We start from the raw sequence: 15,430 nt of genomic DNA on the forward strand, positions 1-15,430 counted from the left end.
GGGGGGGGGGGACTTTGGGCATACCACAGAAAAAAATGAATTTTTATGATGGAAAACAGTGGCTAACTGCCACCAACAAGGCTGTATAAGTGAACTACCAAGAAACCTGTGAGCTAAAATGTCCTCACATGGTAATGATGTTAGGGTTAGGTTGCATTTGTCATTATAATAGAAGGGTGCACAAACTATTTTAAAAACAATTTTATCCAAAAAGTAGCATTCTTAAATTAGTTGTTATCTGGTAGGAAAAATACAAGATCTTACCTGAAAGAGTTTAAAGAGAGTTCTTCCATTGGAGGCTACCATCTCTAAAAGCATATCAAACTGCTGCCCTTCAGTCGTCTCACTATATGGAGCACAGAGGGCAAAGGTAAGGAAGTCCAAAAGTGAACTAATAACTAGGGCACCAGTCCCATGATCCTGAAAGAAAGCATCACACTGCTTTAAAAATATAAATATAGAGCTTAAACAGCAAAAATATGTTCCTTTCTCTTATTCTATATGCTAGGCATAATTACTGACTTTAATTTTTCAACCTTAAGTTAAAAAAAAATTTTTTTTGGTAGTGGGGATTAAACCCAGATACACTATATCACTGAGCCACATCCCCATCCCTTTTTGAGACAGGATTTCACTAAGTAGCTGAGACTGGCCTCGAATTTGTGATCCTCCTGCCTTAGCCTCCCAAGTCGCTGGGATTACAGGTGTGTACTACCACACCCAGCATCAGGTTCAAATTCTGATGATTTATGTAGTACAGTACTTCCTTTGCCAATGTAGCAAATCCATTGTCCAAATCCATCATCCTCAAAAGGAACATAATTAAAATTCAGTCAAAATTCAAGAGAAAAACAGAATCTTCAAATGTGTATACTAAGGTTAATGTGTATTTGAATAAAAAATTATCTTTGACAATACTTGCAAGAGTATGGCAATTTGTTCATGTTTCTTCCAGTTATATGGAATGTCCATCTCCAAAACTGTTCCCAACAATTGAGGAACTAGATGTCAGTTAATGGGAAGATCTGACTTACTTTTAAAAGTTTATTTCACAATTAGAATTTTCAAGAAAGAAACAAAACGCTGGAATATTATTGGAAAAATCTAGAAGCTTTGCAATGTATCCTTCCCAGATAAATGGATATAGTACTAAAAGAAAATATTTTATTACTAGTGACCAAGCTAAACTGTGACCAATAAAAACCAAATATGTAGCTATAATACAAAACCCCACATTGCGCTTATAGAAACCACATTGCAGAAACTTTCAATAATCGTACAGGATTTCCCATGAAGACAAATTTAATAACAACTTACCACATGGGAATTAAATTTCTCCAGTAAATTTTCCAGAAACTTCTTTGAAGAGAGAAGAGAAGCTTTGTTTAGCTGTTCTTGTCTTAGGTCATAGTCATCATGCATGGGCTAGCAATTAAAAATAGTAAATTTCATAAGCAGTCTCATGTGCTGGCATCACAAAAAAATTCATTTATAAAGAATATTCATTATAAACTGGAACAATTAAAAACCACACCATAAAGTGTATGGCAGAAAGGAAACTCATGATTAAGGTTTCTATTTAATTCACTTTTGGTAATAAATCAAGGTTTACACAAGGGTTTACTTATGTTTGTTCTATACAATGTAGCTTGTCTAAAACACTTTATAAGGAATTAAAGTCCTAGATAGAATACAGCAAACAGATAAATCAGAAATTTCAAAGGTATACCGAACAATTATCTTTCCCTTCACAAACTAGCACCAAGTTAGCTCTTTATCGATCAAACAGCTTTCAAATGTGCTTCTTCAGCCTCACTACCTTACTTCAGCATCTCAGCTCTTGTATATAATTTGATCAACAAGCCTCCTTATCTCTAATCTATCCTCCACATACCACTACAGTGGACTTTCTGAAAAATCAAACCTGATCTTGTTACTTAAAAATTTTTCAATGTTTCTCACTAAAGATACAAACCCAGCTCCTTTTTTTGCTACAAAAGGCTTTTGAATGACTTGTCTCCGCATCTTCCTCTGGCAGCAAATCCTAATTATCCCCCAAACATATCTTGTGACCCAACCTTATTTAACTATTTGCTTCTTCCCAAACATACCTTTCTATGTGTTATTCTCTATTCCAGGAAGTTCTGCCCAGAACTGAAATATCCTGACCCATCCTTTAATATTCAGATCAAATTGAACATCTCTAGAAAGACTGAGAATTTTTCACCTTCCTTCTACCACCAAACAAAAAATATGTGTTGTGTGATGCCATAGCCCACAACCTTGTGTTGAATGCATATGACTACTTTACTAGACTGTTAGCAATTTGAAGGAAGGAAGGAACTGTGTCTTAATATCTTTGCATTTCTAGCACTATAGAACATTGCCTGGTATGTAGGATGTATTAAGTAAATGTTATTTGAGCAAACAAATGGCTTTGAGAGCAACTTATGAAATATAGAATCATGGTACAAGGAAAATCTGGGTTCACAGAAACTAAAACCTTCAGTCAAGAAACTGGTTAAGAAAAACCAGTTTCCTTAAGAAAAGTACTACTTACACACATGAGGGCACAAAGCATATCAACAGCTGCATGGATCACTCCATTGTTGCTCCTCTTGAGTGCTTTTACTACCTTCACCCCTAAACGCTCCCGAAACCTTGTGGAACAAAAGCAAGTATATAATAGCACTATCGAAACATCTGTTAGTATTTTATTATTAAGATACGGTAGGTCATCTTAAGTTTCCATTATTATATGGTAGCAATTACATATTTGAACCCCATTTCTCAAATATGTTTTCATAATAATTTTTCCTTTGAGTAGAGGATTTTTTTAAAGGTTAACTAAAAGTATGACAAGTACTTTCCCATTCAAATTCACTAAAACAAAAGTCAGTGATATTACTCATGATTATGCATCTAATATCCTTCATCAGCCCCACTCATCTTCCCTTTTCATTTCTCATGAATACAAACTTCCAGATCATTAGATAAAAGGTATCATGTTTAATCAGCAGTAAAGAAATAAATTATTCAGTATTTTTTATTTTGAGTTGTTTAAAATCTGTAAGAGAAGCTAAGTTCAAAAGACAACTTACTTTGGAAGCTGAGTGAAGGCCAGAAAACCAGCTTTGGAAGCTACAAGTCTTCTTACAGCCTGAAACTGACTCTCAAGTTCTGCATTTGAAGCAACAACATCTCCCTCTTGGGACAATAATGCTGTTATGGCATTATTGATCAGTTTTTCTTTGTTTTCTGAGAAGAGACCCTGGGCAAAGAAAGAGTATTTTAGAAGTTTCCATACTGATTAATAATAATGAACAAATTATGATGCAATTTATCTTTATATATTATATATCTCACATCCTGTGTTACTGCATGTAGAACTCCACTATATGAAATATTAGCATTGAACCTGAATACAGCATCTGCAAAGTTGCCATCTGTAAGGAGAAGAGAAGATTCAAAAAAAAGATTTAGAGAACTATGTTCCTAACTCTTAATATTATCATCAAGTAGATGTATGGAAATACAACTACATTAAAATCAATACTTACTTGGAGGTGTAGCTAAGAATCTGAGATGCAGGCTCTCTACTTCCTCATCAACAGGCATACTGAGTAACCCCCATCGCTGACCTTTATGGGTTGGTGTCATTTTTACACAAACATCTCTGTTACCAGAGGCTCTGACTCCATCCAGCAAACTTGCTAACAAGGAATCTCTAGGCAAGGTTAAAAAATAAAATAAAAAGGATTTAGAATTGATAATTAAGGGGAATTTTGATTCAGAATGTAGTACAGGCACTTTGGTAGGTAACCTGCTCTGGGATGTACATAAAAACAGAGCTTTAGGAGAGCCTAGAGTCCTAACACCAGCTTTTCACCTTGCTGCTATATGACCTATATCAAAGAGTTCCAGCTTTTCCATATCATTGCCAATAATCAGCACTGATAGTCTTTTGATATTACTCATTATAGTGGATCTAAAGTAGTTGTAATTTTCATTTCCCTAATGAGTTATGATCTTCTCATGTATTTATTTACCATTCAGTTATCTTTTCTAGTCAAGTATTTATGTAAATCTTCTGCCCAAAGGCTGTTTGATCATTTTAGGATTGAGTTGCAAGAGGTCTTTATATATTATAGACACAAGTTCTTTATCAGCTATGTGTTCTGTAAATACTTTCTCCCTATCTGTAGCTTGTCTTACTATTTTCAAAGTTTTAAATTTCGAAGATGTCTGATTAATAAACTATTTTCCTTTGATGGAGTGTTTTATTATATTTAAGAAAAGTGTCCCTAATCCTAGTTACAAATAAGTTGCTTTACTTTCCACATATAAGCATTATTAGGATAATGACACATTTTTCCTAAGTTATAGTCAGGAATAAACAAGATAATGTACATAAAGTATTTGAAAAACTGAGTATTGAGATCTCTCCTCTGATTAAAACACCTGCACTCCTGTTTTTTCCTTAAACTTGGAACAGGAAAAATTGTAAACTTTTGCTTATATTTCTAGTCATGTTGACTTGTGACTGAGAGCTTTCTAAGATAAACTGTAGTAATGGTATAGCAAGTAAAGAAAAAACAAATAAATACAAATCTCAAGAAGGTTGTATTGTACACAGTGGCAAAAAGTACCCAAATTGTATGGAATAACTTTAAAATACAGACTCTCTAGAACGAACTCACTACGACGACATGAAAGAACTACCTGAGATATAAGAATTGCCAATCTCATGAAAACAGTTTTAGTACACAAAGGGAAATGCAGATATTCACATCAGACATTGAACATTCACATTAGCAATTATGTGTTACAAGCCAGCTGCAGCAGCTTATAGGTTTCCACACAAGAAATAAGTCATGAGTAACATAAAAAAATAAGTATATTCCATTGGTTAACTGCTAAGTAGCTTTCCATATTAGCATATAAAAAACTAATTTCAAGTGTATTTAATATATTAAAGTAACCTGTTGCTTTTATCCAAGTTAAAAATGAAAGTAAGAGGTGCTATTTTGAAATACTTTAAAAACACCAGTGGGCTGGGGATGTACCTCAGTCTAAGAGCGCTTGCCTACCATGCATAAGATCCTGGGTTTAATTCTCAGTATGGAGGGGAAAAAAAGGTTACAGAAATACACAGTGCTTTCATCATTTCATTTAAAATCAAATCACTATTTTTATGGTCTTTAGGAATTTGAAACTTGAATAAAGATCTTTTTAAATAGGCAATAATGTCTTCCAAAGTTAAATAATTTTAAAGTTCCAGATTATAAATATTTGTTTTTCCTTTTTGGTCAAGCACTTTGCTTTGCATATGCTGGGAACTCAAAAGCATGATGAGATAAAAAGAAATAAACACCTTTCTGTTGAAGAGTATTTCCGGACTTGCCCTTTTATAAATTCAATGGTAAAAAGCTGTGGATTTTCGGAGTCACAAACCAAAGCAAATACCTAATGAAAAACAAAAGAAAGTTCAACAACAACAAAAAAAATGATTAGTTTTTTTGTACTTCATTTTAAAAATTGCATACCATCATTTAGTTTTACCAAAGTCAATATTTAAAAATGCAACTTGTTTACAATACCAGAGTTTAAATTTAGTTAAGAGTCTTATTAAAATTTTCATATAATTATTGAATAAAAGTTCCACTTTTTTTTTTTTTTAAGTATTTTTTAAAGTTGTTGATAGACCTTTATATGTGGTGCTGAGAATAGAACCCAGTGCCTTACACATGCCAGGCAAGTGCACTACTGCTAAGCCATAGCCCCAGCCCAAAAGTTCCACTTCTGATATAGTTGAAAATGATTGTTGGAATCTTCATCAATCAATAAATTCATGAGGTCAATAATCTTTATTTGACCAATAAATCTAAATGGATTAAGAATTAAATATGGATTCTGTTTCCCATTCTTTAGGAAGGAGTAAATATATTAAAAATAAATAAGAAAATTACTCAATATCAACAGGAAGAAATCTCACTTAAGCTAATAATGTTGAAACTTACTTCTCCCAAAGGCTTCAAAGTTGCAATATTATAGGTTGCTGGATCACGTTCTACTAAAGATGTTTCTGTGAGTGCTAAAAGTCTTTTTACAGGTTCCTTCAAACAATAAAATAGAGATTAAAAAGTTATTGAAGAAAATTATTACAATCAGATGAATAAATTTTTATTTTCAACATATAGGTCTTACCGAATGTCTAGGTGATATTTTTTGGACCACGAATTCTGCTAAAGATGTGATGGATTCATCTGTGCTGTATTTTCCAAAGCGAAGATTCAAATATTGCTCAAATTCTAAAGGTTCTTTCCTGATCCGCAATGAAATACCTATGTAGTTGCCAGCATGATCTATTGCGCTTTTGATAATCTCTTCTCTTTGTTCTGATGCAAATAAATGCTGCACAAATTTTGGATTTTTAAAAGTCAAAAGTTAAAACAACTAAAATATAACTATATTTAATCAATTCATAGGAAGGATATTAAAGTAGTATTAAAGTAGCAGCAATTCTAGAAAAGAAAGGTAATAGAACATCTCAGAAGGAAATGATCAGTTTTATAGTTGAAAGACTGTTACTAAATTAAAATCATGAAAGTCTGAAAAGTCTGGGGCACAGAGCCTTACATCCAACTCACTGAATGGAAATTATCTCATCATTTCTTAAGGTCTGACTCTTACCATCTTGTGCAAAACAACATGCTAGGGCTCGATAAGAAACCCTACCCAATCTACTGGGATGAACAGGGACTGTGTGGGTAGAATTCCAATTCAACCAAAGTACTCTTATTTAAAATCTGTTTTACATAGTGGGTTTCCTTGCAAGAATGTTTAACAGTCATTCCCCTATTGATGTTACAAATCAACTTTTAGGTTTGTATTTACAAAGGTAAGGTTAAGGAGATATCACTACTTGCATTTGGTGCCCGGAGACCAGAACTGCTAAAGGTCCTGCAAAAGGCAGAGAAATATCCCCCACAAAAAAGATGTGTCCTGGCTGGAATGCCAATAACTCCTCTGCTGAGAAGCACTGGGTTGGATCATGTTTAAGAGCCTGATTTTATTACATGAGTTCACTTCAGTCACCACTAATGCAGAAGATATTAAATAAAATTTTGTTGAATTAATTTGTGTGGTATCATATATTATAGTGAACTCATTTATTTCCACTAGTGTCTTTTAAAAAGCAAAGAATATATAATCATCCCTCATTGTGGAAGACTAGTTCCAGGAAGTCCCAGAGACACCCAAATCATAATATGGTGAAGTATTTGCATATAATCTGTGCATTCTTCTATATACTTTATATCATCTCTAGATTACTTATAATACCTAATACAATGTAAATACTATGCAAATAGCTGTTATATGATACTGTTTAGGGAATAATGACAAGGAAAAAAGTACATGTGCATTTTTTTTCCTAAACATTTTCAATCCACAGTTGGTTGAATCCAGAGATGCAGAACCCATAGATTTAGAGGATAGATTATACTTAGAAAATGGATAATTCAAACTAAATCTTCTTGTTATAGCCAATCAAGAATAAATGTTGTTGATAAAGTATCGAACAGTAGTCATTCATGTTCAACTTATTGTTCCATTAAATAGCTTGTTTGAATTACTGTGATACAGCTATGTTTTTAGGGTCTAAAAGGCCCCATACCTATAATTTGGCCCGTTTTCCACTGAAAGCTAATCGCTGCAAAATTTCATTGCCCAGAGAAGACCCATCTGTGGACATCGCAGTCGAGACTTCTTTAGGGTGGGAGAGAAAACCAAGCTTTGTTCTTTTGGGTCTAGACTCAGAGGTAAGCAAATATCTAGCTGCGTGCTCCCCAAATGAGGGAAATTAGGATGTTACCAATCAAGTGGTTTCTAGGACAAAAAGAGGCCTACAACTCTGTAAAGCAAATTGTATTTTTATAAATCAGATTATGTAGCTGCCCTCCTCATTATTCTTTTTTTTTTGGCCTTTTGCTACTATCTACACTTTTATTTATCTAAAAATTCTAGGCTTGCCTTAGCTCTGCTTCCCAGGGAAGGATATTTTATCCACAAAACACTGAATTTTGGGGTAGTGGTCCCAGGCTTCTGAGGGAGCTAAGGTAACTAAAATTCTCAAGCTAAGGAATCTTTCAAGTAAGTTCAACTTAGTTCTTCCTAGAGACTATATATATTGCCTACATTTGAGATCTTGGGTCTAAATTTTATTAAAGAAAGCAGGATAGTTCAAAAGGTGGTCATCATCTGTAGTTCAGCTTCTATTACTAATTTAAAAACAGGATCTCAGCATCTTAAGTAGTTTCTGCTGTGCCCCACAACATAATTAAAAATAATTCAAGATCCAAGTAAAAACAAGCAATAAACTCCAAATATGGCATTTCAATACATACTTGCATTACATATTACAAACAGCTTGACAAAGGACACAGGACAGAACACTCTCCAAAAAAATAAAAAGAAATTTATATTACTTTTTTAATAAAAAGAAATTAAATTAGAAACTTTCAGGTAAGGCATTAATACTAATGAAAATAATAACTGTAACTACTATTTATGGAACACTACTAAGCCATGTACTGTGTAAAGCATTTTAGGTAGATAATCTTCTCCAATCTTCACTAAAAACACAGGATGACATATTACCCTCCTCACTTTGAAGAACAGCAAAAGGGCTCAAGTCCACTTATTTTTGACAGCAAAGCCTGCACTCTAAATACCCTACCTCCTCCTCTGAGGTTCATATGAATTTTCAAAATAAAATGTAAAAACACTTTTTTTCCTTCAAACCCTTTTAAAATGCTGTTTTAAAAACATTACTCACCAATCTACTAAATCCTCCGTAAAGTATACAAAATCCTCCTTGATAATCAGAGAGATCTACAAAGCCTTCAATGTTTCTATAGTCATAGGAACAGAGTACTCTGTTGGTTGTAGGATTAATTTGGTCAAAGCCTCCAGGAGTTACTTCCAAAATTACAGGTTTTCTTGTATCACTCCAGTGATGCTTATAGCAGTTATATCTCTAGAGAAAAAGAATTACTTTTAAGTACATATTCAAGCTTACCATACAATAAAGTCATATTTAATATATCCATCACTGCTGAAACAATCAAAACTCAAAACATAAATATTTATAGTTACTATCCAAATTGTAAAAACATTTAATTTAGCTAGAGAGGCTATGTTTGTTTAATTAAGAATGTTCACTCTAACTGAAGACAATATGTTCTTTTTTAATTAGCAAAGACTTTGGGTTACAGGATTTTATAAAACAATTTTAAGCAACTCTTCTGTAAATTAAATGGGGCGGGGAATAGGCCTATAGTCCCAGCAACTCAGAAAGCTAAGGTAGGAGAATCCTTTGAGCCCAGAGTTCCAGGCCAGCCTGAGCAATACAGTAAAGACCCATCTCACATTTTAAAAAAATAGACATTCTATTGAAGAGGAAGATATTCTGAAAGACTAAAAGAGTTTTAATGGGGAAAAAAAATCTCATTTTTTGATGATACATTCTTTTCATCGACGTTAGATACTGAAAACAGCTAAATCACATTTCAGGGAAAGTTATAATATTCAATTTAAACAACCCGGTTTGCCTCTACATGTTAATGTATCATATATATATATACACACACACACATACACATACACACACACACACATACATATATACATACACACACACACACATACATATACATACACACACACAAAACAAAACAAAACAAAAAACATTCTGAAGCCTAAATTATACCTGAACCTTTTCTAATCAAAGCACTGGAAATTTTTTTTGAGTCTGGATTATACTGGCAAGTAAAGTTCTATTTAGATGATGCATTCCATGAGTACCAAATGATTAGAACAATCAATATCCATTTACTTACTAGTTTTATTCTTAAAAAGAGAAAAGATTTAATTGAGGCTTCTAAGCTAAGTGAGGTAGAAGAGGAAAATAAATTTAAATTAAAGGATAAGAAAGGCAGAGAAATGATAATAAGGTGTCACATGTGAAATGAATATCCCCTTCTGTTATGATTTGGATATGAGATGTCCTCCAAAAGCTCCTGTTAATGCAGGAACACTAAGAGGTAAAGTGATTGGATTGCTGATGTAACCTAACCAGTCTGCTCTAGTTTAAATGGACTGACTGAGTGGTAACTGTAGGCAGGTGGGGCATGGCTGGTGGAGGTAGGTCAATGGGAGGTATGCCTGGAAGGGTGCATCTTCCCTGTCCACACACCAACTCCTTCCATCCCTGCCTTCCTGACCCTGCCATGAGTTTAGCAGCTTTCCTCAGCTGCGCCCCCTCCCTCATGATATGTTGCCTCACCTTGGGGCCAGAACAATGGAGTAGGCCATCCATGTATGTAATGAAACCTCTAAAACAGTGAGATCAAAATTAACTTTTCCTCCTTTAATTTGTTCTTGTTGTGGCCAAAAAAACATCTCCCATGCCCAAATAACAGTTTTGTACCCATCAATATGAAGAGGAATACATGATCAATTACACAATTCTCAAGTTTAAAATAAATTGGTTGCTCAGAAGTGTTAACTATTTCTGATACTGAAATCAGAAAGAAATTCTCTTGTAAGTGTTCAGAAAAGAGTAAGGCATTAAGTAATGAACACTCCCACTAACATCCCAACACTAACTTCAATAATGACATTCATAGGATCAGTATCACAAATCTATGGCATCATATTCAGTACAGTTCTTTCTATCTATCTATCTATCTACACACAAATTCTGCAGAAAAATAAAAAAACCTGCATTAGCCCCAGAATATATTTAGACCCTTGATTTTGAACTTAAAAAGAGATCAATGCCATACCTCTCCGTAGGAATGAGGGTAAAATGGAGGCCACCAAAAAATGGTGTGCTTTTCACACTAGGCTTGTTTACATGCCCCAAACCAACTCCACAGGATATTCTCCATTCCTTCCAGTTGATAATCACCTATTGTTAATGACATACACTGATGGAAACTTCTCATTATCCCTAAGGACTTTAGGGGCCAGGCCTAAAGGACTTTGAGAGACCCCAATTTCAAGTATATCTAGGGCAACTGGAGGCCTTAGGCCAGATTCAATTTCTATAAGAGCTGTCCAGCCAGGACAGCACTGGGGTGGAACTTTTTTTTTTTTTTTTTTTTTAGTTTTTTATTATTGGTTGTTCAAAACATTACATAGTTCTTGACATATCATATTTCATACATTTGATTCAAGTGGGTTATGAACTCCCATTTTTACCCCGTATACAGATTGCAGAATCACATCGGTTACACATTCACTGTTTTACATATTGCCATACTAGTGTGGGGTGGAACCATTTTGTGGGGAAGTGTAGGTGTCCCTTTGTGTACCTTACTCCTGATATAAAAGTAAGTGAACTACCTTCAGTCAATCATCTAGAAATATTGTTTCTATCTCAAAGCTTTGAAAAATATTAAGTGACTGATAAAAAAGGAAAGCTTAGAAACAAAATCTTGAAGTTATGTTTTTGAAAACAATTGTTTCCCCAAAAGATGAGATGTACAGAATAAGAAACCAGCCAGCTTGCCAGATGCCATTAAACTATTTTTAAATGGCTCCTGAGCAACCAACTAATCACTAGAGTTGAAATCAGCGAGTCTCTAAGATGCTGGTACTTCCAGCATAGTTCCTGCCTTTTGTCAGAGGTGAGGGTTTTGTATAGTGCTATAAGTTTAGGGATTATTTTTCCTCATTATAAAAGTAATATCTATGAACAACCAACAATAAAAAATTAAAAAAAAAAAAAAAAGAATTGGGCAGAGAGTGAAAAAAAAAAAAAAAATCCAGCTGAGAGCCAGAAGCTTAAATCCATTCTCATTTCTCTTTAGAGGACTGAAAGGCCTCATGCAAGTTAACTGCTAGTATCCTGCCCTGAATTACCAGATACCAGAAATAGGTATAAATATACCTTTTGGGCATTATAAATCAAGATGTAAATCTATTCCTTAAAAATAGTTTATTATTAATATACTATTTTAATATGTTAATTAGGAATGAGATCTATATAAGTGGAATATAAATATTTAGTATTTTCAAAGGTATTTAATATGCTTTTGATAGTCATAACTATTTCAAATTTTTCCCATTTTGTTCTTTTGCCCAACCATTCCTGAAATATTTTCCAATGGACCTTATTTTCTGATTTCTCTTCTATGGGGGAACATACATAAAAATCTCCATCAAAATAAAATAAGGTGCCTGTTAAAATATCACATTCCTAGGTTATACATCAAAGTAACAGTAGATGGCCCCAGGAATCCACAGCTTATTTCCCAGAAACACCATATGGCATTAATGTTTGGAAAACACTGGCCTAGATCATATGGTCTGAATCTGTTCACTAATTTTAATGAAATCGTTGGCCAGCCATTAGGGTTGTTTTTATGCCTTGTTTTATTTCTTTCTTTCCTTCCTCTCACCCTCCCCCCACCTTTTTTTTTTTTTTGGTATGAGATTTAGGGTTAACTCATTTAGTTCCAATAGTTGGTATATGGAGGGATTTGTCATTCGCTCCAGAAATTCACCTGGGGTGCAAAACAACTTCCAGAGAGAAGCATTCATGTTTCATCAATTTATCGTTTTTTTAGTTGAAAATTTATAGAATGCTGAGGAAAATTTTAAATAGAACTCTTGAAAAAAGCATATTAAATGTGGTGGCTGTGCGTGACATCTTTAAGGCTATAACTGAGAATCTGTGTTTAGGTCTGCAAGCAAAATGTGATCAACTTGGATGAACACACAATCCAATTCATTCTTCTCAAATTTACAGTTGAATCCTATTGTCATTGTTGGATAATCGTGTGCTGATTTAATTTCATTGAAATTAATATGTGCAAATGTGTCAATGGTGGGAGCCGTGTCCTCACCATTGCCAACCCTCCCTCACTGCCATCTCTGAAGCGATCGTGACTGTTAATCTACGTTTTGCTCCTAAAACTGTGTAGTTAATTTAAAAAGGTTGATTAGGGAAGATCATTCTTTCTTAAATCTACAGTGTGAAAATTTAAGAAATTATAGGATAGATATTTTAAAATGTTACACTTCAATTTTCAAAATAAACAAAATTATTTTATGTGGAAAAAAAAAAGTAATATCTACGCCTGAGTAAGAAATTCAAAAATTTTAGAGAGTAAAAAACAAAACAAACCCTCCCATAAATTCCCATTCCTTTCCCCGGAAATCTCTAGTTTAGTTTAAATGCTGCTGTAACATGACTGAAGACAGCCTGGGAAAGTTAAGATTCTAATAAGTAACTATAACTTCCCACAAAGCTGCTAGTACACCATGCCAAGCTTTAGTATGAGCCAGATCTAGGGCAGGAAGATGTAATAAACAGAGTTTCAATGTTCCCAAACTTTAACACTTTAATACTTTTGAATTAGGAAACTCCTACACCAAACAACTACTGCATGTTCCAACCAGTATTATCATCAGTATGATATGTACTGGTGTTATTGCTTGGAATTCTGAATAAGAATCACCTGAATTATAGCACTGCTATCACATATAAATCTTTTTTAGCCTGATAATTTTTTTTCCTGCTAGAATTAGAAGTCTTAAGTTTACTTCTTCATACTAGTTTCCTATTAAGCTACATTTATCTATCCACATGGTATGAGACAACAATAAAACTATGTTTTTATTTTTCCCTTTAAGTTTGCCATAAAAGGTACTAGTTACGGAATAAATTCTATAATAAAGGGCAACATTTAAACAAATAAAAATACTTATATTTACCCTTCCTGTGATTTTTCCCTCTGAAAAATCAGTTCTAAATCTCTGAAAGAGAAAACATAACCACAGTTAATGACAACAAACTGGTCAGGAAGACTCATGGGAAAGCACAATTTAATAACTTGACACTAAAAACTGTTGTTACACTTTAAGGATGTTCAATAAAAAAGTATAGAGTTTTACTGAAGAACAAAATAGATATAACATATAGTGCTTTTTCTTGTATATGCATCTTAGGCCAATGAACTATCAAATATAAAATATATATTTCAGGTTTTCTGTTGGAGAAAAGGAAAAGTTTCACATTTAAAGATTAATAAGAAAAAATAAGCACAGTGGGTAAAGAAGCTGAGAACATTAATGTTCCCACTTAAGTGTAACTATTTCACTTCAAAGAGAAGGTAAACTTAGTTTATAAACAGAGAACCTTTCTTACCAATGCTTCTGTAAGAAGTTCTGTTCTGTGCTCTGTAGAAAATTTTAAAGTCTCTGACTTTTTCCCACTGCCTTTACGAAATGTGAGATTGAACTCTGTTCCTTGACCTTTTCCAACAGGGCTGATGCTGCAAATGTCTCCATAAGGCCACTAACAAAAATAAAGGAATTTTTTTCAATTGGGGTTAAAATACAGTAAAATGAAACACTTATTACTTCAACTTCATATTCACTGATTAACTGAGCTCAATTTTACAAAATAGTAGAGGTCTAGAAGAAGTCAAATTCTTTTAAAGGTTTTTAGTCATCACAGACAACCACAAAAATCTTACCAGTGTTATAATGGAAATGATTTGACATTAATCTAAAACAATTAAAATAGATGTGAAAAGAATTAGGAAATAACATTTTATGATTACTTGTAAGTCTGTTTAAAAAAGCACTTTAGACTTAAAATAAGCTAAAATAATTTCTTTAAATATGCTTATCTGTCCATGTTCAGTTGGCCTTGCCTTTATAAACAAGTAATCCTACCTCCATAACAAGTACACTTGTGATATAATTTTTACCTGCATTATAATAACAGTATTTAAAAATTATAAGAACTACTTTACTAATTTTACATACAATCAATAGTAATACATCAAAAATTTTTCCCCTGAAAGCCTTAAAAGTAAGCTCATCTGCTCCCTTATTTATTTATTTATTTTTGATCCTGAACACAGAGCATTATGTATAATAAGCATATTAATTTCTTTCAGGTTAGATATTTCTATCCTAACATACTGGTTTCAGGCCAGAAGTAATGGATCACATCCTGACTTTTTAAATTCAAGGACAGTTCATGTAAATACCTAACAGCATCTAACATAATTACCTGATTAGTTACTTCTAAAGTATTTGGATTATATGTAGTAATTGCATGGGTTCCAACTGAAAAGACACGCTTATACCTACAAAGAAAGACAAAGGCTTAAATTTAGTTTTAAACAAACAAAATCTTATGAAAGAATATATATCATACTAACACAGAAAGAACATTTCAATAAATAAATATAAATGTGTTACTTAATTAATGGTGACTAAATATAGCTGAGTTTTATATTCTCACCTTTTTTATGTTCTAAAATGTTACTAGTATTAAAATTCACCCACCATTCCTTTTACTGTTAACTATTAAGAGTTCTGCATTAAAAAGTACACAAGCACC

At 33.3% G+C, this 15,430-nt stretch overlaps 1 protein-coding gene across 4 annotated transcripts in view; it reads right to left on the reverse strand.

Annotated features, from left to right (window-relative positions):
* Nucleotides 1-15,430, reverse strand: part of Dnajc13 (DnaJ heat shock protein family (Hsp40) member C13) — a 117,930-nt gene that overhangs the window by 75,249 nt on the left and 27,251 nt on the right. For 3 of the 4 annotated variants that reach the window (XR_007344105.1, XM_015487058.2, XM_048794125.1), the window contains exons 3-15: nt 15,098-15,173; nt 14,222-14,371; nt 13,789-13,830; nt 8,840-9,040; nt 6,208-6,414; nt 6,021-6,116; nt 5,375-5,466; nt 3,561-3,727; nt 3,367-3,446; nt 3,102-3,271; nt 2,561-2,660; nt 1,318-1,425; nt 265-420 (exon numbers count right to left, since the gene is read on the reverse strand). Coding sequence is in view for 3 of the 4 variants with exons in the window: in XM_015487058.2 (XP_015342544.1) it covers nt 265-420; nt 1,318-1,425; nt 2,561-2,660; nt 3,102-3,271; nt 3,367-3,446; nt 3,561-3,727; nt 5,375-5,466; nt 6,021-6,116; nt 6,208-6,414; nt 8,840-9,040; nt 13,789-13,830; nt 14,222-14,371; nt 15,098-15,173 (1,645 nt within the window). In the remaining variant the exon portion in view is untranslated. Of the gene's footprint in view, nt 1-264; nt 421-1,317; nt 1,426-2,560; nt 2,661-3,101; nt 3,272-3,366; nt 3,447-3,560; nt 3,728-5,374; nt 5,467-6,020; nt 6,117-6,207; nt 6,415-8,839; nt 9,041-13,788; nt 13,831-14,221; nt 14,372-15,097; nt 15,174-15,430 lie in introns of those variants that run through there. The other variant, XM_048794126.1, reaches the window with a different exon arrangement.

The sequence above is a fragment of the Marmota marmota genome, unplaced genomic scaffold (genome assembly GCF_001458135.2).
Source record: "Marmota marmota marmota unplaced genomic scaffold, marMar, whole genome shotgun sequence".
NCBI classification, from domain to species: domain Eukaryota; kingdom Metazoa; phylum Chordata; class Mammalia; order Rodentia; family Sciuridae; genus Marmota; species Marmota marmota.